This window comes from Trichoderma ghanense (assembly GCF_004382785.1).
Source record: "Trichoderma ghanense strain CCMA-1212 chromosome Unknown scaffold_1, whole genome shotgun sequence".
In the NCBI taxonomy this organism is placed as follows: Eukaryota; Fungi; Ascomycota; class Sordariomycetes; order Hypocreales; family Hypocreaceae; genus Trichoderma; species Trichoderma ghanense.
This window is the reverse complement of record NW_027395664.1, coordinates 1,543,323-1,566,781: the sequence shown is the minus strand read 5'-3', so window position 1 is coordinate 1,566,781 and position 23,459 is coordinate 1,543,323. Positions and strand designations below refer to the sequence as shown.

Genomic DNA, 23,459 nt, shown 5'->3' with positions numbered 1-23,459 from the left:
GTAATGAATCGGACGACATCTTTGATGGTTGATGGAGAATTGAATGGGCTATTGTCAGTTCCTGGTTGGTACTCGTAAGGTAGCCATGCATGTGCTTTGTTCTGGACGCAAAGGTGTAGACAGGACCTTGGAAAGACGAGCAATGATCTCCATTTCTCTGCATGCATATGTACGGTCTGCATCTACAGCATACCTGCAGAGAGCTCGTGACAACGTGCATACATACTTGGAGTAATGGCATATGCAAACAAAAAGCCTCATCTTGGGCCTTGACATCACTCGAAGCGCTGCAGTTCGATATGATGGGCGTTCTGGCTTGTTCTACTCCGCATGACGGGGCGTTTTGTCCCGGAACATACAGCATGAGGCTGCAGGCTTTTACCAGTAGAATCGTCGGAGAGGCATGGGAAGAGGATTACTAAAAGAGGAACTCGACCTTCCTGCTCCTTTTCATTTGCTTCCTCCCTCCCATTCTCTTTGTTTTCTTGACGCCTCATGGCTGGATTTGTGCACTAGCCGAGTGAGACGGCGACAAGCTCGGCAGGTGATTTCTCGGTATGCGGCCGATCGGTATGTACGAATGTGGAAAAGATGTCCTTTTTCTTTTCACTCGGCCGGACTCACCGTTGTGGCGAGGCTTAAACCGTTGATTCTTATGGCCCTTTTCTTACGTCCAACTCCAATGGCGCCCTGTCAGTCTGCGGAGGACAATGCGCCTTGGGCTGGGGGGGGACAGCGAGTCAAGAGAATGTCTCTCTCACTCTGCGAGGCTAGTAATGCTAGCCCAAGCCTTTGGGCGTCTGGAAGAGCCGGATTCTTCTCTCTTCTATTGTACGTTCAAGTTAGCTCAAACGCCCTGTTTCTCCTTGACAGTTCCGGTGGCGGGATTGGCGCTCGCTTGGACGCAACGAGGCGTTTGGCAGACTTTTTTTTCCCCCTCTTGTTTCTCTTTTTCTCCCTGATTGAGCAATGGCGATCAGCGTGATTGTCGGCTCTGCTGCAGATTGGACAATGATCAGTTCAGGGTCTTTTTTTTTTTTTGCTCGTTGGCCCATGGGGGTGGTTGGCAAAAGAGGGCGAGTCATGCGGTCTGGGGCAGCTGATTGGGGGAATGAGGAGAGAGAGGAAGAAGAGGAGAGGGGTGCAATATAAGGCAAGGTACCTACTTGGCGGAAGTGGCTGGTGTACATGCTGGATGCACGCAAATTGGCTGCAGAAGCATGTACCCCGGAGCGGTACGCGATGCCGATGGACGAGTTGGAGTTGGACTTGGTTTGCGTTCAGGTCCGACGAGCACCAACCAGAGCGCCGTGCTGGTCCTGCATGACCTGAAGGTGAAATGCCGGGGAGCGTCGTTAGGGGGGGCTTGTTTGCTCGCCCAGCGCATGGACGTGCCCTGGACGGCGGCGCTTGGTTGGCTGCCGGAGGAGGGCCGGGGGCAGCGGTGCCAAAAAACGAGGCACTTGACCTCAACCGAACATTTTTTTTTTTTTTTTTTTTTTTTTTTTTTTTTTTGTCGTAGAACGAGCGGAAAAGAAGAGAGAAAACGGCGGGCTTCCAGTGGCGCGGAGAGGCAGCGCCACGCACATGCCCGGGGCTTGCGGTGACAAGTGACATGCGCGCCCTGCAACGGCGACTGGATGTGCAGTTCGATGGCGCCGGTTAGCGATCGGAGGAGGTAAGTACTTGCTTAGGTACCTAAGTGCCTAGTGACGGTGACAGTGACGCTTTAGCAGTGACGGTACAGTACAGCACAGCAGGTGCGTGCTATGGAGGCTTATTAACACCGCTACTAGTAGCTAGTAGATGCCCACCTGCTCGATACAGGCAGCCGAATTGGACGAGGCAGGTCCGCGTCGAGTCGAGTCGAGTCGAGTCGAAGAAAGTGCAAGCACTATTACTAGACCCTTCCTTTTCCCTCCTCTCCCCTTCACTTCAACTCAACTCTCTCGCCTCACAGCTCCTCTTCTTCTCTGCACCTCTTCCCCGGCCAATCCCGCCTCATCCTCGACTGCATCGTTCGGCTCGCTTTCGCCTCCGGCTGCTCTGCCATCGACCGGCTATCTCGGACTCAGGCGGTGTTCCCGGTTGCGGCTCGCTGCTCAGGAATTGCCGTGGGCAGGGCGCAGAGGCCGCTGTTTATTTTGTCCCCCCCTCCCCTACCCTGGCCTTCACCAAACAGGTCCAAGTCTCAGGAGACAGGAATGTCGGCTGGCCTGCGCACGCTGTAAAAAGACGGTCGGGTCGCCGCCATTGCATTGTCGTTGCGCAACGCCCTTCCCCGGCTGCTGCCTCAGCTCACGCCCATCGCCAGTGCTCGCTCAACCATCTGGGCGCTTGTCAGCTGTGCGCTGCTTCGGATTCTGGATGCAATATCCACCTACCTGATACCCTCCGCACTTTGGCTCCCCACCGGGTCGATACCGTTTCTCCCGCCCCAAGAGTCAAAAATCACGACATCCCGACACCAACTCCTCGCGCGCAGCCTTCTTCTCTTCTCTCTCTCGCTCGCCGTCATCGTTGCCTTCTCTCTCTCTGTGCCGTGCGGAACATATCCCACGTGGAAGCCAAGCACTGGTCTCGGATCGTCGAATTCTCCAGCAGCATCGATTGCTTTCCCCAAGCCAAGTCTCGTTGTTTCCTTCTGGTCGCGACCTTCCCCCGTATGCAACCCTCGAAAGGCCGTCAAGATGGAACCCGTTCCCGAGACGGAGCGCATGGAGGAGTTTCGCGCCGTTCCGCCGTCCAAGCCTCGCGCCAGCGGGCCACATACGCTCTCCACGCTCGATCTCGACATGGCTAGAAAACCACCCAATCTGCGCAGGAGCACCGATCCAAGCCCAACCTCGACAAGCTCTTTCTCATGGACCCCCATGGTCTCCTTGCCGTATCGGCCCCGGACGACGTCTCCCCTTGCTGGCAGCACTCATGTCCGGTCACGGTCCGCTGCTAGCATTGGCGCCGCGCCCATGGGCCGCACCCAGTCCATGCCTGGCGTGACTGGTTCCGGACACCTGCTCTACTCTCCCCAGTTTCGCCCAGCCAGCCCGGCGCAGTCGCCAAGTCGAGTCCGCACGCCGCGGAAGCCAGTGGACGAATCGTTTCCCATGACATCTCCTGTGCGAACGTCAGTTCTTGACCACGATCGAGTGCCTGCCGACAGGAGCGGCTCTCCCGTCCTGGGTGTCTCAGCCAACGGAACCTTGACCCGGGCCCGTCGAACCTCTTCGCCGATTAGAAATTACGCCCAATCGAGCACCGGATCTCTCCCGAACTTGCCCAGCACACCCACCTCCAGCTCATCGTCTCTCTACCGGGCGTACGACCCCTTCTCTAGCAGCTACGGGGCGCTCTCCTCGGTCCCCTCCACGCCCACGTCGCTGAGGTCGCGCAGCCCCAGCATCTCCAGTCTGGAAACCATCCCCGACTCGCCCGATGCTGAGGAGGCAGCCCTCGAGGCTGAGAAACAGGCCCAGCTCAAGGCCGCAGCAGAAATATCGGAGGCCGGAGACACATCGGATGCGAAAGGACGGGGCAGCCTGGATCTGCCAGCCCGTGGTCGCACAATGGCTTTTGGCTCCAAAGACAAGCGGAAGCGGTGGAGCGTCTGCGGCGCTGAGCGGCGTGGCGACATTGATCTGGAAACCATCTGGGAGGACTGAATGCCCCGGCGGCAGCTTGACTTTTTTTCTTTATGAACGACTACATATGAGCGTGTGCAGGCTTTATTGAGCCTTTGTTCCTGTTTCCTTTCCCCTTATTCCCCTTCTTCTTTCTCTCGTTTACTGCTCGGAGGTTTTGTACGGAAAGGTCATTTTTGTTTCACTCGACTTTCCAGGCGCACGGGACATGGGCATTGTGAGATTTCGGAGATTGGCGCAGCCACAGAGAGACGCACACACACGCACACACAGACACAGACACACACACTCACGCATATTACCTTCTGCCGCACCCTTTTTTGATGACAATTTTCCTTAAACCCCGTCCTGTTTTTGTTGTACGACCAGGGACGCAGCGGGCGTTTAAAATGAGAGTGTCTCTGGTCCGGATACCCTTTTGCATATCTACGTCTTACAACAAGGACTTTTCATGGCAGACAGACCCTGCCCGAGCAGAGCAGCCTCGCTCACAACACACCACAACACACCACAACACACTACACTACACAGAACAAAAGCTACGCCAGACGATGGCACAATGAATCAATCGGTTTCGTGAAATCTCAGTTCGTCCCTGACATGTGAAGTTGTTTTTTCTCTTTCTTTCCTTCGATCCGCCCTTTGCTCTTGGACTGGCTGGTTCCCCTGATTCAATTTTCTAGCTCGGTGGGCAAGCAGGGAGTAGCCTCTCCCTTGCTTCCTTTCACCTTTTGCTTCCGTCCACCTGCAGCTGTGGCTGATTTTCTTGTACGCCGTGATGGACTATTCCGTGCGGTCCCCATCCGACGGCCTCCCTGCTTCCCAAGGGCTCATCCCGCGGGTCTCATTTGGGTCCAGACTCATTATTGTTTATCATGCAGGGGCTGGGAGTTGTGATATAAAAGTCGGCCTTCCATCTGCTGCCTTTGTGATCTCGAGTTCATGCCCAGCCGCCCTCCGGCATAATCTCTTGACAGGCCGTCCACTCTTTATCTATTCGCTCTCTCCTCCCAGCGTTTGTTTGACTTGTTCATATCTTGCTTCTTCCTCCACTTCCACTCTTTTTGTGTGTTTTTGCCTTGATAGCATAATCAGTCAATATGCGGTTTCTCACATTACTTGCGGCTTCTGGGCTGCTGTCCATGGCGGATGCCTCCTTGGCAGGCAGTCCCAAGGTAAGCAGCACAAGCCCATACATCTTTGTTATTCGGATGGATGATACTCACAGACTCTGAATAGCTGGAAGCCGAAGAGCTTGCCATTGACCGGGCGGCTAGATTCTTCCTAGAGAACAAGCTCGCTGCGCTGCCAACATGCGCCACCGTCAGCATCATCACGACCACCACGCTTACCATTGAGACGACAATCTACGTGACTCCCACGGGCATCCCGCCAGCCTCCCCTACCTCCCCTGCCTCCCCTGCCTCCACGCCTCCGACCAACGCCGTGTCCTCGCCTCAGTCAACGGACACGCACGGGACCAACACGCACAAGAGCACCGTCTCTAACCCATATGTCCTGCCGTCACAGACACCTGGCTCCTCTTCTGAGAGTATTGTTGGCTTTACTCCTTCTTCGGGGGCCAGCTCGAGCAGCACTACATCGCACATTTTGCCGAGCCAGTCTGCTTCTTCGGGGACGCCAAACGGGCCTGGCAACAGCCTGTTTACGTCTTCGGGGACGCCTGCCGGGCCGCAGTCTTCATCGTCTGCGCCTCCTGGGGGCCAGTTCCTGACTTCGTCGGCGAGCGTGAGCAGTGGTGCTTCGTCTGCTACGTCGAGGGCCTCTAGCCGCTCTAGCACTCCGAGCGTGTCTATTCGCTCTAGCACTCCGAGCGCGCCTACTCATTCCGCCAGCTCTGGCAGCATTTCGAGCACTACGCCTACGAGCCGTGCTTCGTCGTCTGCGCCTCCTGGGGGCCAGTTCCTGACTTCGTCGGCGAGCGTGAGCACTCGAGCCTCGTCTGCCACTTCGAGCGTGTCGACTCGGTCTTCCACCGCAAGCGTGTCCACCCGTTCTACCGCTTCTGGCAGCTCAAGCAGCACCTCGCGTACCGCGTCTAGCACTGCTGCTTCATCATCGTCTACCCCTCCGGCTGGTTCTTCCTCTACCTCTGCCACTGCGTCGACGACGTCGAGCCCCCCTGGCGGTCAGTTCTTGACATCTTCCAGCACCGTGAACAGCGGTTCCTCGTCTTCTACTGGTGCTTCTTCGTCGACCACTGGGCCGTCTGGCGTCTCTTCAACCGCCTCGTCCACTGCTGCCTCGTCCACCAGCTCCGCCAGCACCTCTGGTACCGCGTCCACCACGTCTGGTCCCCCAGGCGGCCAGTTCCTCACGTCGTCCGTCTCCGTCGGCACATCAACGCCCGCCACCCCCACCAGCACCGCGTTCCCCGGCCCAGACGACTGCGATGAGCCTGAGCCCAGCATCAGCCTTCCGAGCCTCACAGCCACCACACCCACCGCTGCCTCGACCCCCATCGAGACGCTCACCCGCTCCACTGCGTCTTCCTCTTCCACTGGCAGCTCGGCGTCGTCAACCGAGACATCTTCCGTCATGAGTTCCACATCTAGTGTTCAGCCCACCAGTACCCCTCTGGAGACGGTGTCCAAGCCCCCTGGTCTCGGCCTCGTGTCCACCACACCGGCTTCGAGCACGCCTGCTTCTAGCACGGCGACCCCTACTGGTGTCGTGCCCACGGGCGACGTCAACGAGCCGTGTGATCCCACCGGCACTGGCTCCGCGAGCAGCAGCACCGGCACTGCTACAGGCGTCACTAGCAGCACTGGCACTCCTACCGGCCTCACTCCCAGTGTCACTGCTTCTAGCTCCACGAGCAGCACCGGCACTGCCTCCAGCCGCAGCAGCAGCGTCCCCTCCGACATTCCCACTGATGTCGTGCCCTTTGAGCCCAGTCCTACCGTGCCCATCGCTTCGTCCTCGTTCTCGGTGCCTGGCGGCGCCTTCAACGACCATTCCTCCACCATCACGTCCGGCACGCCCACGGCTCCTACCCGAGCCGCGTCGAGCAGCCCCAGCGCTTCTCCTACGCCCACCGCCGGTGTCGATGATGACTGCGACGACAATGACGACGACGAGCCCACTCTTCCCGTCCTGGCTGTCACGCCTACGAGCCCGAGCGCGGGTATTCCCACGGCCACCACCTTCACCACGCAGACCGCCTCCTCCACCCGTCCCGCCTCGAGCTCGCCCGTCCCCGGCTCCGCGCGGTCGTCGACCGTGCCCTTTGTCTCGCAGGGCGTGCCCACTACGTTTGCGACGCTGCCTCGCTCGTCTGCTTCACTTACCGCGACGGGACCGGGTGTGCCTACGCCTACTGATGTGAATATTGGCGTCACCGACGATGACTGCGATGAGTAAATGGTCTCGGACAGGGATGGATGACGTGTTACAAAGTGGATGAGCTTTGGTGTGCGATGCCTTTGTTGATTCTTTTTTCTTCTTCTTTCATCCACTTTAATTTGAGATACATAGATAATACATATGATGTTCTACATACGAGTACAGTTATGAAGACGCTTGGGGAGGATGATTAACGGGAGACAATGATGATGGGTTGTGGATGGATCTGGGATTTTGGTTTCTACTCTTTCGCCTCATTGCAGGGTTGGTTTTCAATGTCAATTCCACCGAGACCAACTTTGCGGTATCCTTCCAGTTCCCTTGTCTGGGATGGATAATCTTACTTGCTTTTCTGTCTCGTAGCTGAATCAAAATACAAGTCCTGAATCAAGCACGTTCCCATTGTGCCGAGTCACCCTGCAGCCGGTCAAGAAGCCATTGTGGAAAATTTGTCTTTCAAGACATGCATTATCTGATTGCCCCCCTGTCTCGCTATCAAATCAAATAAACGACCCCATATCCAAATCCCCAAACGCAGGAAGGGCAAAAAACTCAAATCAAGTTAAAAACCAAATCACCCCCCTTGCATGCATGCACGCACCATCATACGTGAAATTTAGGCCCCTGGTGCTACCGTAACACCATCCACCGCCACCGCTTTTCCCCCCTTCCCCGGAACTCCCTTGCAGCTTGCGTCGATAGTTTGACAGGAACAAAAAAAAAAGCACAAGACTTGTCGAACCAATCAGATCAGACTCCCGGGGCACCAGGAGGCGGTAGAGCGTCTGGGCCGAAAGACATTGGGAGGAGCTGCAGGGAAGAAGAAAATAAGTCCGATGCGTTAGCCAATGACGATGCCTTGAGCGGGAGAGAGAAGTTTGTTCCACGGCAGCTGAACTGTGTGCCGTGGAAAAAAGCAGAGCGATAGAAGGCAAAAAAAAGGGGGGGGGGGGTCTCTTTGGACATTTATCGTACCTGGTCCACCGTCATGACAACGTAGTCGGAGTTTTTGTCAAACATGAGGATGGGCGTCTGCATGGTGCAAAACTCGCGGATGCTGCACGTCGATTTCCCCGTCAGTTCAGTTTGTTCAAAGCCTTCTTTCACCCCGGGTCCCAGCCACCTCAACCCCTTCGCTGTGCCTCTCTCTGCCTTTCCCTTCCCTCTTGTTCGCCCCCTTTTCTCTCCCTTGCTTCTTCTCTCAGCCGCTCAGCTCTCCCCCCTCACTCTCACCATCCCGTCCCCGTTGACATCCGCCTTGGCATAACCCATCCCGACCACCAGATTTAGGAGGAAAAAAAAAAAGGGGGGNGAGCATCTTGTTCGGGGGGGGGGGGGAAGATAACACTCACAACTGCCTGCACATCCCGCAAGGGCTCGCCGGCGGACTAATATCCGTCGCCACGGCAATCGCCCGAAAGGTCCTGATGCCGCTCGTCACCGCCGTGCCAAAGGCCACCCGCTCGGCGCACGTCCCGACGGGATACGACGCGTTTTCCACGTTGGCGCCCGGCACGTAGACTGTCTTTCCCGCCGCTCCTCTCACAGCATCGCCCACCGCCGCTTCTCCGTCTCCTTCTCCTTCTCCAGCAGAAGCAGCGTTGTCGGGAGCAGTGCAGAGCAGCGTCGCGCCCACGCGGAACCGGCTGTACCGACAGTACGCCGTGGCTTTGGCGGCCGTCGCGCGGCGCCGCAGCTCGCTGAATTCGCTGACGGAGATGCCTATCTTGGCGCAGGTGGATGCGATTTGGGCCGAGTCTGCGCCGGAGAGGATGGGCGGAGTGGCCATTTCGTGATACCCCTTTTTGTATCTTTTAATCTTCACTGATATAGAAGTTCAACGTGGAAGGCTATTAGCCGTCTGTTCTTGTTGGTTGGTTGGGGTATCCAGACAGTTCGCTCCAAAACCAACGGCAACAGTTTTACTTCAACCTTTCTTGACAGTAGTCCAAGAAAAGCAGAAGGGGGTCAGATTTCTCGTATCTCAAATCGCCCAAAGGGAAAAAAAAGGGGGAAAGAAAAAAAGGGAAAGAAAAAAAAAAAAGGGAGGGAAAAGAAGGCAGTCAGGCTGGGCGACGGGCCGAGATTTATCTATCGGTCTCCCTGTGCCGAAAAAGCCCGCTTCTTTCCATTTCCATCTCGCCGTACTCCGTACCTTCCCTGGGGACTGGACTTGGTCTTTTGTTCGCGTATCAAGTCCCACAATTAGGAAGGGACCCACACCGGAAGACGCCGGCCGTGAGATCTGCGGGGAGGGAAGGTGCGACGGCGGGTGCCGGCTTGGCTGACCGAATGCGGTGCTTTCCTTCCATTTTCTTCACCGGTACTTCACTGATACTTTTGCCTGTGTATGGGATTTATAGTAGGATGAATGCGGATGGTAGAAGTCCCTTTGGTGTTTTGTCGGAGTCATGAGATCAAATGGTACTGTACCGGACTGGACAGATGTCGCACAGCGAACTGTGCCGGATGAAGTTGGCGGTCAACTGACCCTCTTGGCCGTATTACGTACGTTCTAACTCGGTTCAGCCCAACCCTTTAGACGCATCCGACTTGACATTGTTATTACACGCATGTTGGATTCTGCACTGCCTTGGCCCTCCTACTACCAAGCTGCTGGTACCAGATGGTGAAGAATCAAGGCTGTATTGTAAATGCTTTTTCTCAGGTGTTGTATAGAATACTCCCAGCAAGTGACTATGTATTTTGGCCCAGAGAGAAACCACGAGAATACAAGAAGAGAAAACAGAAGCTCGGTCGCCTCATTTTCCCACATCGACATGCAACAAGCAATCAGCTCCTAATAATGTTCGAATTCTTGTCCACCCCCGTTTCTCCTCAAACAGTATCGCCTCATCAGTCTATGACCAAGGCTGCCTGATTTCTTGTGTTTGCGAATCAAGTGTCAAACCAACTCCAGACTCTCATCCCTGATGCAATCTTTGTGTGTGCGCGTGTGTGCGTGGTCGTGTAGGTATGTATGTTTGTGCGTAGGTATCGATAAAGCAGAATGTGACAGTTCCTCCCCCACCAAAACTTATAACAGAGCTATCGAAAGAATAGCACAAGCAGAAAGCCAAGAGGTTATGGAATGCCGTGCAAAAGCCCCAAAAGTCCTCCATAATATACTCGCCCTCTTTCCAAGACTCCATCGCTTGCACTTCTCCCATGCAGACGAGGGAAAGCAAGAGAAGCTAGGAGGAAGAGGAAGCAGAAAGTCCACACCAGACGGACAAAGGAAACAGGATGCAATGAAAAAGTACTGCCCGCCGCCACGTCATACGGCTCAGTAAAACCCATCCGGCCCAATGCTGTTCCGCGTCGACGTCGCCGACACAAACGGCGACTGAGACGATCCACTAGCATCGCTCGGCGTCGCCGGCTCAACCACCTGGTTCCTGATGGTCATTATCCACTCGTGCTGCAGCAGCTCCATGGCCGACGATCTCTGCTTAGGATCTCGCGCAAAGCACCTCATCAAGAAGTCGATGCCCTGCGGGCTCAGCTGCTCCGACGTCGGCAGCTGCGGCGGGTTGCCCTGGGCAATGTTGTACATGATGGCCCATTCGTTGTCCAGGTTGGCCCACGGCCGCCGGCCCGTCGCCATCTCGAGGATGACGCACCCCAGCGACCAAATGTCCACCGCCCCGGCCTTACCGGGGTTCTCGCCCTTGATGACCTCGGGCGACATGTACATGGGCGTGCCCGTCATGGACTTGTTGGGCTTGGTGGCGTGGAGGTCGGCGGCCATTGTTCGCCCCTGACGAGCAATGAGCTTGGCGGCGCCAAAGTCGACGTACTTGATGATGCCGTTGTGATCTAGGAGGATGTCTGCATGTACATGTTAGCTGAAATCTCTAGACTTGCGGATAAATTGAATGGGGGAAAAAAAAAGGGGGCGCTTACTCTCTGGTTTGATATCGCGATGGGCAATGCCGCTCTCGTGCAGATAGGCCAGGCCCTCCAGCAGCTGCAGCGCATACACCATAATGACCTCCTCCTCCTCGATGCGGCCGTGCTCCAGCAGGTTGGCGAGCGAGCCGCCCGAGCAAAACTCCATGAATATGTAGACGCGGTCGCGATGGACCTCGATGCCGTGGTAGGACACGACGTTGGGGTGGTCGAGGACCTCGAGCACGCGCATCTCCTCGCGGATCGACTCGGCAATCGTCGGGATCAGCTTGGGGTCCTGCAGTCGAATCTCCTTGACCGCCATCAGATGGCCCGTGTCCAGGTTCATAGCGGCGTACACGTTGCCGAACGTCCCCCCGCCCACAAACTGCCCCTGCTGCCACCGCACCGTCACGTTGGTGGCCGACGCCGACAGGTAGGCCAGCGACCGGTCCGCCTCGTTGTTGGTCTCGAGCACGCGGCCCAGCGCCCGCCGCTCCGCCTCCTTGCCCTCCCGGAACTCGTCGACGCGGACGAGCTTCTCCAGCCGCTGCTCGGTCACGCTCATCGTGGCCTCGTCGTCGTCGAGCATCTTGTTCTTGTCCTTCCTAAACTGGCTCACGAGATTCTCGATCCGCTCCTTCTCCGCCTGGGCGGCCAGGCTGGAGCGCGCGCCCATGATGTCAAAGTGCGAGATGAGGACCGACATGCAGCCGCCAACCTTGGCCCGTATCCGCTCGTACTCCTCCTCGCCCAGGGCCAGGATGTGGCGGCCGCGCGTCATGCCCATGGCGAACTCGAGAGCGAGCACCGCCCAGCGGAACGTGCGCCGGTCCGAGGCCACGCAGTCGTCGCAGATGAAGCTGACCCAGTCCAGGGCCAGCTTGGTCAGCTTCAGGTTGTTCATCTGCCGGCGGTTGCTGTCCATGTAGAGCAGCGAGCGCTGGCCGAACTCGGTGGCGAAGATGAAGCACGTCTGGATGAGCTCCTGGCAGTCCTTGCCCTGGGTCTGCTTGCGGATGATCTCGACGCTGTCCATGAAGGTGTTGGACAGCTTGTAGGCCACGCGGCGGATCTCCGTCAGCCGCGTGTTGACCTTGTGGATGTTGGAGCGCGACTCCTGCAGCAGGTCAATGTGCATGTCGATGGCGTCGAGGAAGGTCCTGCGCGCGTGGGCGATGGCGCTGCTGCTCGTGGTGCAGAGCCGGATCTGCCCGCGCTTGAGGTCGATGTTCTGCTCCTTGATCAGCACGTCCGCCACCTCGCCGATCCACACAAAGGGGTCCTCGGGCCGCAGGATGAGGATGTACTGGTCGCCCGAGTCGTTGGGGAAGCGGTCCGCCGACGTGATGGCCAGCATGGCCTGGACGTCGTCCAGCCGATCCCGCATCTCCGGCGACGCTATCAGGTAGATGCCCAGCGTCTCGAAGACGCCGTGCGTGTCCACGTGGAAGTGGCCCGAGGCCACCAGGTGGTCGTAGAACAGCTGCATCTGGTCCGGCGGCAGCGAGATGCTAAAGTCGCACGCGTGCTCGTAGTTTTCGCTCAGCATGCGCGAGAAGCGCTGCAGCATCCGCTGGCGGACGCGCACCGAGTCCAGCGCGGCCTTGTACCGCTTGCTCATGTCCGCCGCGCTCTCCTTGGGCTTGATCTGCAGCTCCCTCTCAAACGTCGTGCTCAGCCGGTTAAGCGCCTTGAACGTCAGCGAACTAAACTGCTCGGCGACCTCGATGTTGCCGCGGTGCAGGGACCCGCCAATCTCGTTGGCAAAGTCCCACTCCTGGAACAGCAGCTCGGCCTCCTTGAACGTGTTCTTGTTGCCGCTGAGCTTCCAGTTGAGCATCTTGAAGTAGTACTTGAGGGCCTCGAGCGCCACCTGGTCAAACGACTCGTCGATGCAGGGGGGCAGGTCCCACCCGGGCTCGGGCTTCTCGATCTCGAGATACTCCGTCTTGATGCGGATGGCGAACTGCAGCAGCAGCTGGAACTGGGAAATCATCTGGTCCTGCATCAGCGGGTTCTGCTGGGCCGTCTCCTTAACCTTCCGAGCATACGCCAGCCGCGTCTTGGTGATCTCCTCGATGAGGCGCGACGGGAAGCTGATGAGCGTCAGCAGCTCGTCCAGGTACGGCGGCAGGTGCCGCTTCTGGAAGGGCACCGAGTTGCGGATCAGCGTCTCCTTGGCCTTCTTGATGACGTTGGAGATGGGCACCAGCATGCCCCACTGGACCAGGTCGCCCCGGAGGATGATCTTTGCGTTTTCGTTGTACAGCGACTGGAGGCCGTCTTCCTTCATCAGCCTGTCGAGGAACGAGGTCTCGTCCGTGGCGATGCCGTCCACGGCGGGGGACCGCTGCTTGGTCCGGGAGAAGTCGAGCTCGTCGTTGCCCACCCACTTCCTGAGGATGGCGAGCTCGGTGTTGATCATCTCATTGGTGTTGTACCACGACATGATGGCCTCGTAGGCTTCCAGGAACTGCGGGGAGACGGCCGACTTGTGCTCGGCCACGAGGGCGTTCCACGAGGGATACATGCTCTGGCACTTTTCAATCTTCTTGACCACGTCCTTGACCTGCTCAAAGGGCGGCTTGCCCGCCTCGAGGGTCCCCTTGACCTCGAAGTTGATGACGTCGTCCAGCAGCTTGTCCACCATGGCCCGGCCGTCCTCGACCATGCGCTTCTGGACCGGGACTCTGCGCCCGCACGACTCGGCGCGGAGCTCGAGCCACAGCTCCTGTCGGTAGGTTGCCCGGTTGGCGGTGGTGTCGGTGGCGCTGATGAGGCGCTTCTTCTCCTGGCGGACGACGTCTCCCGTCAGGACGGCCTCGAGCATGCTGTGCCACTCGAGGCGCTCACGGTTTTCGGGTATGGCGACGTCCTCCTCGGTGGGCTGTATCTCGTCGTTGCCGTAGAACATGATGGTCTCCTGCTGGTCGAGGCGGTCGTCAAAGGGGCCCTCGGACGACGGGGTCTCGCCCTCCGAGTCGGAGTCGTTGCCGTTCTGCGGCTGGAACTGGCTAAAGTATTCGCCCGTGTAGCCTCCCTGGCGCAGCGTCTGGACGTAGGCGCGCTCCTGGGCGCGGAAGCGGCTGTCGCTCTGGCGCGGGCGCGTCTTGGACGAGGACCGGACCGACTCCGAGAAGGACGTCTGCGGCTGGGGAGCGGCGGGCTTGCGCGAGTTGGCCGGGTTGTACGTGTTGGACGGCGTCCGGATGGGCCCCATGGGCCGCTGGAGGTAGGGCGCATCCGCCTCGCCGCCGCTGGGCCGCTGGGCCTTGGGCGGCGGTCCGCCGTTGATGTGGGAGGCGGGCGGCAGGGAGCTCAGCGACCCGGTGAGGCCGTTGGGGGCGTCGGCGTATCTGCTGAGCGAGCCCAGGTCGTCGTGCCGCTCGATGGCGTGCAGGTCGGCGCCGTTGGACTCGGGCGACGAGTCCTCGTCCTCGGCCCCGGGCAGGGCGTGCTTGAGGTGCTGCATGGCCAGGTTGGCGCCGGCCTCGTCGTCGTCGCTGCCGCCCGAGAAGCGCACGGCTCGGTCTAGGGAGTTGGGCATGGCGGCGGCGAGTCGGCTCGGGTGTTTTGCGCGTTCGACTGTCGTCTCGTGGGTTGCTCCTTTTTTCTCTCTCTTCCTGGTCGGTCCCTGTCGGTTCGGGTGCCTCCCCCCCCCCAGGCGCGGGCGGCGCAAAGCTGGGCGATGGGAAGTCGTCAAATCAAGTGGCGATGGTGAGTCTCTCTGGCACGTGTGTCGATAGCGTGAAATATTCGATGGTCGAGGCTCTGGAAGAAACGGGTGCGAGACGCAGTGAATTGGCGTCGCTGCGTGAAGAGCGAGGAAGCTTGTCTGGGTGATGGACGATGGAGGTTCCTAATAGCAAGGCTAACAGTTTGGTCTGTCTGTTTCTCGCCTGGTTCGTCATTCGAAACAGCGGAGCCACGGAACGGGTCCGCTGGCGAATAGAAACGTGGCGCCGAATTACAGAAGGGCCGGGGCCACTTGCAGCGGATGGTTGGGGCAGGGATGCGGCTGGCAGTGGCCTGTGCGGCGCCTGGAGCCTGCTGGAAACTTGGGGCTGACGGGGGGCGAGTTTTTGCTGGGCTGCGCGTCTTGAGGTGGCCTGTTCCCGAAGAAGCGGAGCATTAATATGCGGTGCCAGCTCAGGTCAGATGCAGGTCCCGGGATTTTCTTTTCTCTTTTTGATTTTCTTGCGACAATATGCAATATTCAGTCGCTTTCACTTTTGCTCAAGCATGAATCTGGTCAAGGACTGGACCATGTCAGCATAGAGTGACATGTTCTATTTCCTTCCCGTCTGTTGCTTGTGACAGCACAGAGTCTGTCAATGCTGGCAAAAGAGACGCAAGCGTTGGCATGTGCCCATTGGCTCGTCCACGTGTGTCTGCCACCCAACGCTGAATCCTCCCGAGCAGCTGCAAAGTGCATTGTGCTACAGCGTGAGGTTACATTGCTGCTGCTGCTGCTGCTGTCCTGAGATCTGACGACAAGTTCGATCCAGGGGTGCCTGGATTCAACTAGTTTGATGCCCCGGCTGTGGCGACTACATCGAGCAGAAGAGTTCTTCCAGCCGCTTTCAACCGCTATACGATACAGCAAAGTAGTCCTTGTGGCAACAGACTGGGCTGTGCCTAGTTTGTCAACTAACGCGCGCCTCCTGAGACTTTGAAGATCAAACGGCCGCTATATACATATTCCGACTGATGAGCGGTGGCACAGCATTCAGTCAGCATCGTGTGAGTGTCTTGCTTGCCAAAGCACTTGCACGCAGGGAGTCGAAGCTTGTATGCTTCTGAGTGTTGAATGGCCAGCTCGGTCTCGCATTCCACCCAGAGAAGCTAGCCAAGGTGTGATGTCTCCGAATTGAATGTATTTGCCACCGCTGGTCTCTGTCCAAACCCCATAGTTCGGACTCGGGTCATCCATCACCTGTATCACGGCTTGCTTACATGTACGTGGAGCTTGCATGTGACAAACGACGACATGGTGGATGCAAGCGTACATGATAATTTTCTACAAGACTTTCGATCATTCCGCAACAATCACCCTCTTTGAAAGAATGAAATAGGTGCAAAAGAAAAAGACTTGATAGAGTAGCCAATTGCCACTCAGTTACCCCAGATTTCCATCAAATGTTTGCCATCACTAAAATCTTCGGCCACTGCAACGGCGCCCCACCCACCGTACCGTGTTACCGAGGCTCGTCCAACCCCAACCTTGGGAATCTCCAAGCTTACAGGCATCTTGATCCAGGCATCGCAACGGAACAGACGGTCAAAAATAACCAGATAGCCGTCTCTCTCTCTCTCTGTCACTTCTTCCTCACTCACTTTTCTCTTGTATCTCTAACAATCAAGCGCGACTCCCTCCACTGCTCCCCGCCGCATCTCCGCCTCCTTCATATCCTCCCTCTTTATCCTCCACGTCCAGCAAGAAACGCATCACAAACATGTCGGTCCCCGAATCCAAATACCTGAGCCCGATATGGAGAGACGACATCTTCAGTTAGTTGCCGCACCGATAAGCACATTGCGTTTCGATATCCAGATGGGCTAATGTTCTATCCGTGACAGAGGGCAAGGTCATCTTCGTGACCGGCGGCGCGGGCACCATCTGCAGCATGCAGACCAGAGCCATGGTCCGGCTCGGCGCAAACGCCTGCATCCTCGGCCGCAACGCCAGCAAGACGGAGGCTGCGGCCAAGGACATTGCGACGGCGCGGCCGGGGGCCAAGGTCATTGGCATTGGAGAGTGCGACGTGCGCAAGGTACGAGATTGGGTGTGATCAAGGAAGAGAAGGCGAGTCACAGCGTTGATACGATGGCAACTACAGATTGAGAGCCTCGAGGCGGCGGCTGCGCGATGCGCCAAGGAGCTCGGAGGCATCGACTACGTGATGTGAGTCGTCGGCTCCAGAAGTTCAAAGGACCGGATACTGACAGCCCAGCAGCGCCGGCGCAGCGGGCAACTTTGTCGCGTCCATCGACGGCATCAGCTCCAACGCCTTCAAGACGGTCATGGACATTGACGTGCTGGGCACGTACAACACCATCAAGGCGACGCTGCCGCACCTGCTGCGCAGCCCTTCGCCGCGGCTGCTCGCCGTCTCGGCCACGTTCCACTACACGGGCATGCCCTTCCAGGCGCACGTCGCGGCGGCCAAGGCGTCGGTGGACTCGCTCATCGCCAGCGTCGCGCTCGAGTACGGCCCGCGCGGCGTCGTGGCCAACGTCATCGCGCCGGGCCCCATCGCCGGCACCGAGGGCATGGCGCGGCTGGCGAGCAGCAAGCCGGAGCAGATTGCCGAGTACGAGCGGGCGATCCCGTCGGGGCGGTTCGGCACCGTGAGGGACATTGCGGACGCGACGGTGTTCTTGCTGAGCGACGCGAGCAGCTACATCAATGGGCAGGTCATCCCCGTGGACGGCGCGTCGTGGAGGAGGCAGGGTGCGTATACGGTCGGCGTGGACATGGGGGCGCGGTATCCTGACTTTCTGGAGCCGGGGCGGACGACGGAGGGCTTGAAGGGGGGGAAGAAGGACAAGGCGAAGCTGTAGATGTGTAGACGGAGACGGCGAAGACGTTGAGGACGGTTGAAGAGGAGCAAGTGGGAGATGGTCTGTGGCGTTTACTGGTGGAACTCGGGGACATTTGGCCGAGACCGTGTTGCGCATTGGGATGCATTTCACGAGCGACTATTGAGTTCAAGGCGCAGTGGTCCTGCTATTTGCACGTATCTACACACATATACAGTGTCTAGGTGGAATATCTAGAGAAAGGCGTTCAATTAGAGAGTCAAAGAGATGGATGCGAACAGCTACCACCCATGCCAAGGTAAGGTACCCAGAACAGAGCAAATACTAGCGCCGTCAGCCTCGGCAGATGCTCTCGTCGTTATCTCGTGTACAACTAGGTACATATCATACAGTATTTCATGCTAATGCATGTCAGCGGATTTCATCGCCCGCCAATTGTCTCCTCGGAGATGTGCCTCCTGTCTCTTTGGACCAAACGGCAATCTCTGACTGCTCCTTAGACCTTGGATGATAATACCGCAGCTGAGTGTCTTCTGCATGTGCTAGAGGCATCGGTTAAGCGGCAAAGAACCACAGCTGCCGCTTACCTATCGAATGAGATTCTTGCGATTTCGGGCGATTGCTCCTATCGGGCCACATGCCCCCACCATCCATCAGGGCTTCTCTTTGGATTTTGTGGGTGATGGTGGCGGCGGCGGCGGCACGGGAGAGTGACGACGAGAACGGGAAAAAATGGTTGGGGTCCAAAAAGGGAATTTGGCAGATGTGTTTTTGATGATGAGAGTTGATGACTGAGCTCAATTGACTTTTACCATGCCACTTGATATACAACACAGTCACTGCTGAATCTCTCCATCTGCAAAACCCAATCGAACCATCACCAGCTCCGTCTTCCCTCGAGCCCATCCATCATCCAATCCTCTACCCAACCTCTTCCCGTTCCAAACTTCCCCTCAGCGGGGTCAACCTGCATCTGCATCTGCATCTGCATCTACTATCCAGCGCCACCTCCGTCTCTAAACCACATCTGATTACATCGCAGTCCAGAAAGCTTCAACCTCCTCCTCCCAAAAGCTCCCCACTCTCTCTCCCTCCTCCCCATCCAATCGCAACGCTCCATTCTCAAAAAGTTCCTGATCCAGCTTGGGCCTAGCAAAGCTTCTTCTGCAAACGGCTCGCTCAGACTTGCCCAGTTGGGAAACAACCCGGGCGTCCATGCAATAGAAAGTCAATGGTAGCGATGGGCCGAGGAGGAGGAGGAGGAGGAGCTCTAACACTCTCATACATCATCCAGCAATCATGCAGATGCCAGACAGACGGAAAAAAAAAAAAAAAGAACTAATGAAAACCCAAGACCAATAGGACATGTGCCTTTCTCAGTTGCTAGTTAGCTGTGTGAACCATCCCCATAGAATAGCTTATAACGCAGACAGCACGCCCTCTCCCTCTCCCCCCATCCCCTCACACCTCCAGCTTCTCCCATCGTAAGACAAGCCAGTAGCAAGCAGGCAAAAAAAAAAAACAAGATCCAAGATGCTGCCCAAGCTCCTCCTCGCCTCCCTCACGGCGGCCACCACCACCGTCTCCGCCGAGCAAGTCCTCGGCGTCTACATCTTCCACCGCCACGGCGACCGCACCTCCAAGGCCTGGCCCCCGGTGAACCTCACCCCCCTCGGCGCCCAGCAAGTCGCCTCCTCCGCCTCCTTCTACCGCGCCCGCTACATCTCCTCCTCCTCCTCCTCCTCCTCCTCCTCCGACAACACCAACACCAACACAAGCATCGCGGGAATCAGCGCCGACGCCGCCGTCCTCTCCCAGCTGTCCATCACCGCCCCCGTCGACAACGTCCTGCAAAACTCGGCCGCCGTCTTCGCCCAGGCCCTCTACCCGCCCTCCAAGGCCGCCGGATCGCAGAAGCTCGCCAACGGAACCACCGTCGAGGCGCCCCTCGGCGGATACCAGTACATCCCCGTCAACGCCGTCACCTCGTCCGCCAGCTCGGCCGGGTCCGAGAGCAGCGCCTGGCTGCAGGGCAGCAGCGGATGCAGCGATGCCGTCGTCAGCTCAAACAGCTACTTCCTCACGCCCGAGTACCTCGACACCCTCAACCGCACGCACGGCTTTTACCAGGACCTGCTGCCCGTCATCAACTCCACGTTCAACGCCAGCACGGCCACCTTTAAGAATGGCTACTCGAGTACGTTCCATATCCCCATCTCACTCACTCACTCACTCACTCACTCATGAAATCCGTGCTCACACAATGTCACAAAAAAAAAAAGTCTTCGACTACATCAACGTAGCCACCATCCACAACGCCTCCATCCCCTCCTCCAACCTCCTCACAAACTCCACCCTCAAGTCCCTCTACGACCTCGCCTCAACCCACGAGTGGAACCTCGCCTACAACGCCAGCGAGCCCCCCCGCGCCATCGCCGGCTCCGTCCTCGCCGGTCAGATCCTCACCGCCCTCGAGGCCATCGCCGACGGCGACAAGCCCACCGCGCCGCGCCTCAACGTCCAGTTCGGCGCCTACGGCGCCTTCATGGCCTTCTTCGGCCTCGCCCAGCTGCCCGCCGCCTCCGAGGACTTCTACGGCATCTGCGACTACGCCTCCTCCATGGCCCTCGAGCTCGTCGCCCCCAGCGCGGACAGGACCTCCCCCGACGACCTCTCCGTCCGCTTCCTCTGGTCCAACGGCACCGCCGCCGAGCACGGCCTCAAGGAGTACCCCCTCTTCGGCCAGAGCCAGACCACCCTCAGCTGGAACGACTTCAAGGCCGGCATCAGCAAGTTCGCCGTCGCAGACACCCAGGGCTGGTGCAAGGTCTGCGGCAACACGGACGGCACATGCGCCGCCAACGCCACCGACGCGAGCTCCCCGGCCTCCCAGCAGTCCTCCGACAAGGGCAGCAGCGGCATCAGCAGGCCTGTTGCGGGTGTCATTGGCGCGCTGGTTACCCTGGCAGTCATCCTTGGCCTCGAGGCCCTCGTCCTGCTGCTGGGCGGCCTGCGCCTGGTCAAGAAGTCGACGCTGGCTGGGGGAGCGGGCGCGGGTGCTGCTGGTGAGACGGCTGCCAAGGCGTGATTGGACAAGGCCCTTTGACAAAGAGATGTTGTGCAAGTAGAGAGTTTATATACCCGAATATTGAAAAGAATATATCAAGCCATGAGATTCGCCCGCTCGTCGAATGTGTATTAGTGGGCTTCACAACTCCCAACTAAGAACTTGATGAAAAAGTAATGATTCTCCCTATGATACTAGTTTCCCTTATTCCACGTCCCCTATTTCCATTAGAATTAATAGACACCATGGTCAACCTTCATTGAACAAAAAACTCATAACCCCATACACCGTCAACACCCCTTGCCGATTGGTATCATTCAGACATGACTCCCCTCATAGACCACAATAAGTAAAAAAAAGAGAATCCCGTCAAGTTCAAACATCAGTGTAAACGCAACTCAACACAAGAGCCATGTCCATGCTTTCGCATTCGATAGAAAGACTCAAGACGCAGACTCGTCATCGCAGACCCGTAAGAGCCAGCAGATCGTGACGATGATAAAACGCTCGACAGCGCTTGCCAAACACATCTGCATTGGGCCAAGCATTAGTCGAGCATGAAAAACTCGAGACCGCCTTCAGGAATATCTGAGACGGTGGGAAAAGGGGGAGGAGACATACACATGGGAATGCTAATGACGCACACAACAACCTGGACAATCGAAATGGCAATCATGGTGTGCTTGATGCCGCCAGAAATGAGCCAGTCGTAGGCGAAAAACGTCAGGACGAAGCTGAAAATGTTCTTGAAGATGATCATCAGGGTGAAGCCTTCAATCGTCAAGTCTCCTATACGGTGCATGTCAGTATTCGTCCGACCAAGGGAAGAGGAAAGCAAGACTCTTACGGTAAGCGTCGACAATGTACAGCGAACTCGCAACAGCACCAATCACCATGCCGGCAACCTCGAAGCCAAAGAAGACCAGAGGCACAATGTAGCTAAACTCGCCGGAAATGACATTGCCCGCCGTCATGGCAAACCCAAACAAGCCGATGCCGCCCACAATCAGCATGGGAATCACCAGCAGGATCCGAAACTCGGGCTCGTACACGCCGCGGTTCTTGCGCGTCAGGTACTTGACGCTCGAGTCCGCGAGCAGGCCCGAGATGGCAAAGCCGCACAGCGCGCCCACAAAGGCTCCCGTGTACGCGTAGCCCGCCTTGACCTCGCCCCAAAAGTACGGCGGGCCGATGAAGATGGCGGCGACGAGGACGCCGATGAAGATGGTCCACCCGATCATGGTGCCCTGGATCAGGCAGCCCCAGACGAACGCCGGGTTGAGGATGAGGGGGAACGGCCGCAGCAGCAGCACCCAGTAGCGCTCCTCCGTCTTGGCGCCGTCAAACAGGGACAGCGACTCGGCAAACGACTTCTTGGGCGTCCTGGCATTCCCAATGGGCTGCAGCGCTCGCGACGTGGGGAAGAGGACGAAGCCCGCGCGCTGCTTCGGCGTCTCGTCTTCGTCGGATGGCGGGCTGCTGACGGTGGCGATGCGCGACTGGAGCTTGATCTCGTCCTCGGCCTCGGCGTTGGTGTCGGTGTTGAGCTTGGTGTCTCGTCGATACGCCGTCTCGGGACACAGCAAAAAGACGGCCGGGAGCGTCGCCGCCATGAAGATGGAGACAAAGTAAAACGTCCACTTCCAGCCCATGGCAGCCGTGATCTTGCCCACCACAATCGGCGTGAAGAAGGCGCCGCCAAAGATGGCCAGGTTGGTAAAGGCCATGCGCACGCCTCGCTGATGGACAAAGTACATGTCGCCGACGGCCGCGTTCAGCAGGCTCTCGTACGGCGCCGTGCCCACGCCCTGGAGCACGCGGGCGCCCAGCAGGCTGCCGTAGTTGGTGCCCGTGGACCCGGCCCAGGCGCTCGACGCGACGATGATGAGGATGCCGAGCAGGAAGAGGTGGCGCTTGCCCCAGACGCGGCCCGAGGGCACGAAGAAGATGGCGGCGGCGCCGGCGCCGAGCAGGAAGTAGCCGGTGAGCAGGGCGACCTTGGTGAAGGTCTTTTCGAAGAGGCGCGACAGGGTGACGGTGTTGGCGGCCAGGATGGGGCCCAGCGACGTGGCCAGGACGCCGGCCCAGCACAGGGTGAAGGTGACGAGGTCGCGCTTCCACAGCGGCCAGTTGAGGGGATCGTTGGGGTCGTCGGAGGGTTGAGGGACCTGCGTGGTGAGTGTCAGTCGGTTGAGGTCCTCAGCATTGATTTCCAGGCATCGATACGCACGAGGATGATGGGCGTCTTGCCGCTGGTGTCGCACTTGAGCCTGGCCGCGTCCTGCTCCGTCGCCGTCTGCGGCTGCGAAGGATCATCGTAGAAGTGCGTCGTGCCTACAACACCACAGATGAAGGCATCGTCAGCTCATCGAATTCTTCCAACAGCCCATATGTCTTGCGCGTCGGCTGCCAAGACCCGATTTGGTGCCATCAAGGTGTCGCGATGGCTTCTGCCTTACCTGGCACCTTTTCCCCCGAGCTCGGCTCGAGGATGCCAAACGCCATCGTGGCAACGCCTCCTCTTGTCTCTCTCTGTTCCAATTGCTTGAGCTGTGTGCTGCAAAGAAGAGGTATTGCTGCTATAGAAACCTGGTGAGAGAATCCGGCGCAGCAAGTGGCCAATGCGCAATCATTGGCCGATCCCAGATGCAATGCGATGCAATTTGGGGATATTAACCTGAAAAGCTGTCGTGGGGTTCAGATCAAATCAATGCAGGAGCCAAGAAATGGCATCGTGTTTGACAGCAGCAGCCAGAAGGAATCGAATCCGAATACGACAATGGGCCTGCCACTAGTACTGCAGTATCTTTCAGCTTGACGTGCAACGGGATTCAGGGAAACCCCGAGGCGGGCAAAGCGGGAATCTCCAACTCTTTTACCCTCCTCTGACCCCTGTGGCACCAGCCTAAAAAGGACCGGGAGCCGTAACCCCAGGATCTGCGGCTGGA

General features: G+C 58.0%; 7 protein-coding genes across 7 annotated transcripts; 4 read left to right on the top strand and 3 right to left on the bottom strand.

Moving 5' to 3' along the window:
* Positions 1–2,690: 2,690 nt before the first annotated feature.
* Positions 2,691–3,662, top strand: CCMA1212_001891 (uncharacterized protein; the record flags this gene model as incomplete). Its single annotated transcript, XM_073699299.1, has 1 exon — positions 2,691–3,662. The coding sequence occupies one exon, from the start codon at positions 2,691–2,693 to the stop codon at positions 3,660–3,662; it is 972 nt and encodes a 323-aa protein (XP_073562320.1).
* Positions 3,663–4,741: 1,079 nt separating this feature from the next.
* CCMA1212_001890 (uncharacterized protein) lies at positions 4,742–7,025 on the top strand (the record flags this gene model as incomplete). The annotated part of the gene is made up of 2 exons (XM_073699298.1): positions 4,742–4,816; positions 4,881–7,025. The coding sequence occupies 2 exons, from the start codon at positions 4,742–4,744 to the stop codon at positions 7,023–7,025; spliced, it is 2,220 nt and encodes a 739-aa protein (XP_073562319.1).
* Positions 7,026–7,757: 732 nt separating this feature from the next.
* Positions 7,758–8,796, bottom strand: CCMA1212_001889 (Cytidine deaminase; the record flags this gene model as incomplete). The annotated part of the gene is made up of 3 exons (XM_073699297.1): positions 7,758–7,817; positions 7,983–8,064; positions 8,360–8,796. 3 exons carry the CDS (start codon positions 8,794–8,796, stop codon positions 7,758–7,760), a joined length of 579 nt encoding a protein of 192 aa, XP_073561788.1.
* A 1,497-nt stretch (positions 8,797–10,293) lies between these two features.
* On the bottom strand, positions 10,294–14,448 carry CCMA1212_001887 (MAP kinase kinase kinase wis4; the record flags this gene model as incomplete). The annotated part of the gene is made up of 2 exons (XM_073699296.1): positions 10,294–10,838; positions 10,914–14,448. The coding sequence occupies 2 exons, from the start codon at positions 14,446–14,448 to the stop codon at positions 10,294–10,296; spliced, it is 4,080 nt and encodes a 1,359-aa protein (XP_073561780.1).
* A 1,890-nt stretch (positions 14,449–16,338) lies between these two features.
* CCMA1212_001886 (Peroxisomal 2,4-dienoyl-CoA reductase) lies at positions 16,339–17,465 on the top strand (the record flags this gene model as incomplete). The annotated part of the gene is made up of 4 exons (XM_073699295.1): positions 16,339–16,412; positions 16,482–16,675; positions 16,742–16,806; positions 16,859–17,465. Exons 1-4 carry the CDS (start codon positions 16,358–16,360, stop codon positions 17,463–17,465), a joined length of 921 nt encoding a protein of 306 aa, XP_073561781.1. The 5' UTR covers positions 16,339–16,357.
* Positions 17,466–18,977: 1,512 nt separating this feature from the next.
* Positions 18,978–20,532, top strand: CCMA1212_001885 (uncharacterized protein; the record flags this gene model as incomplete). The annotated part of the gene is made up of 2 exons (XM_073699294.1): positions 18,978–19,641; positions 19,727–20,532. 2 exons carry the CDS (start codon positions 18,978–18,980, stop codon positions 20,530–20,532), a joined length of 1,470 nt encoding a protein of 489 aa, XP_073561782.1.
* A 438-nt stretch (positions 20,533–20,970) lies between these two features.
* CCMA1212_001884 (uncharacterized protein) lies at positions 20,971–23,068 on the bottom strand (the record flags this gene model as incomplete). The annotated part of the gene is made up of 5 exons (XM_073699293.1): positions 22,971–23,068; positions 22,742–22,845; positions 21,359–22,679; positions 21,133–21,300; positions 20,971–21,041 (listed from the first exon to the last, which is right to left on the bottom strand). Exons 1-5 carry the CDS (start codon positions 23,014–23,016, stop codon positions 20,971–20,973), a joined length of 1,710 nt encoding a protein of 569 aa, XP_073561783.1. The 5' UTR covers positions 23,017–23,068.
* Between the last annotated feature and the right edge of the window lie 391 nt (positions 23,069–23,459).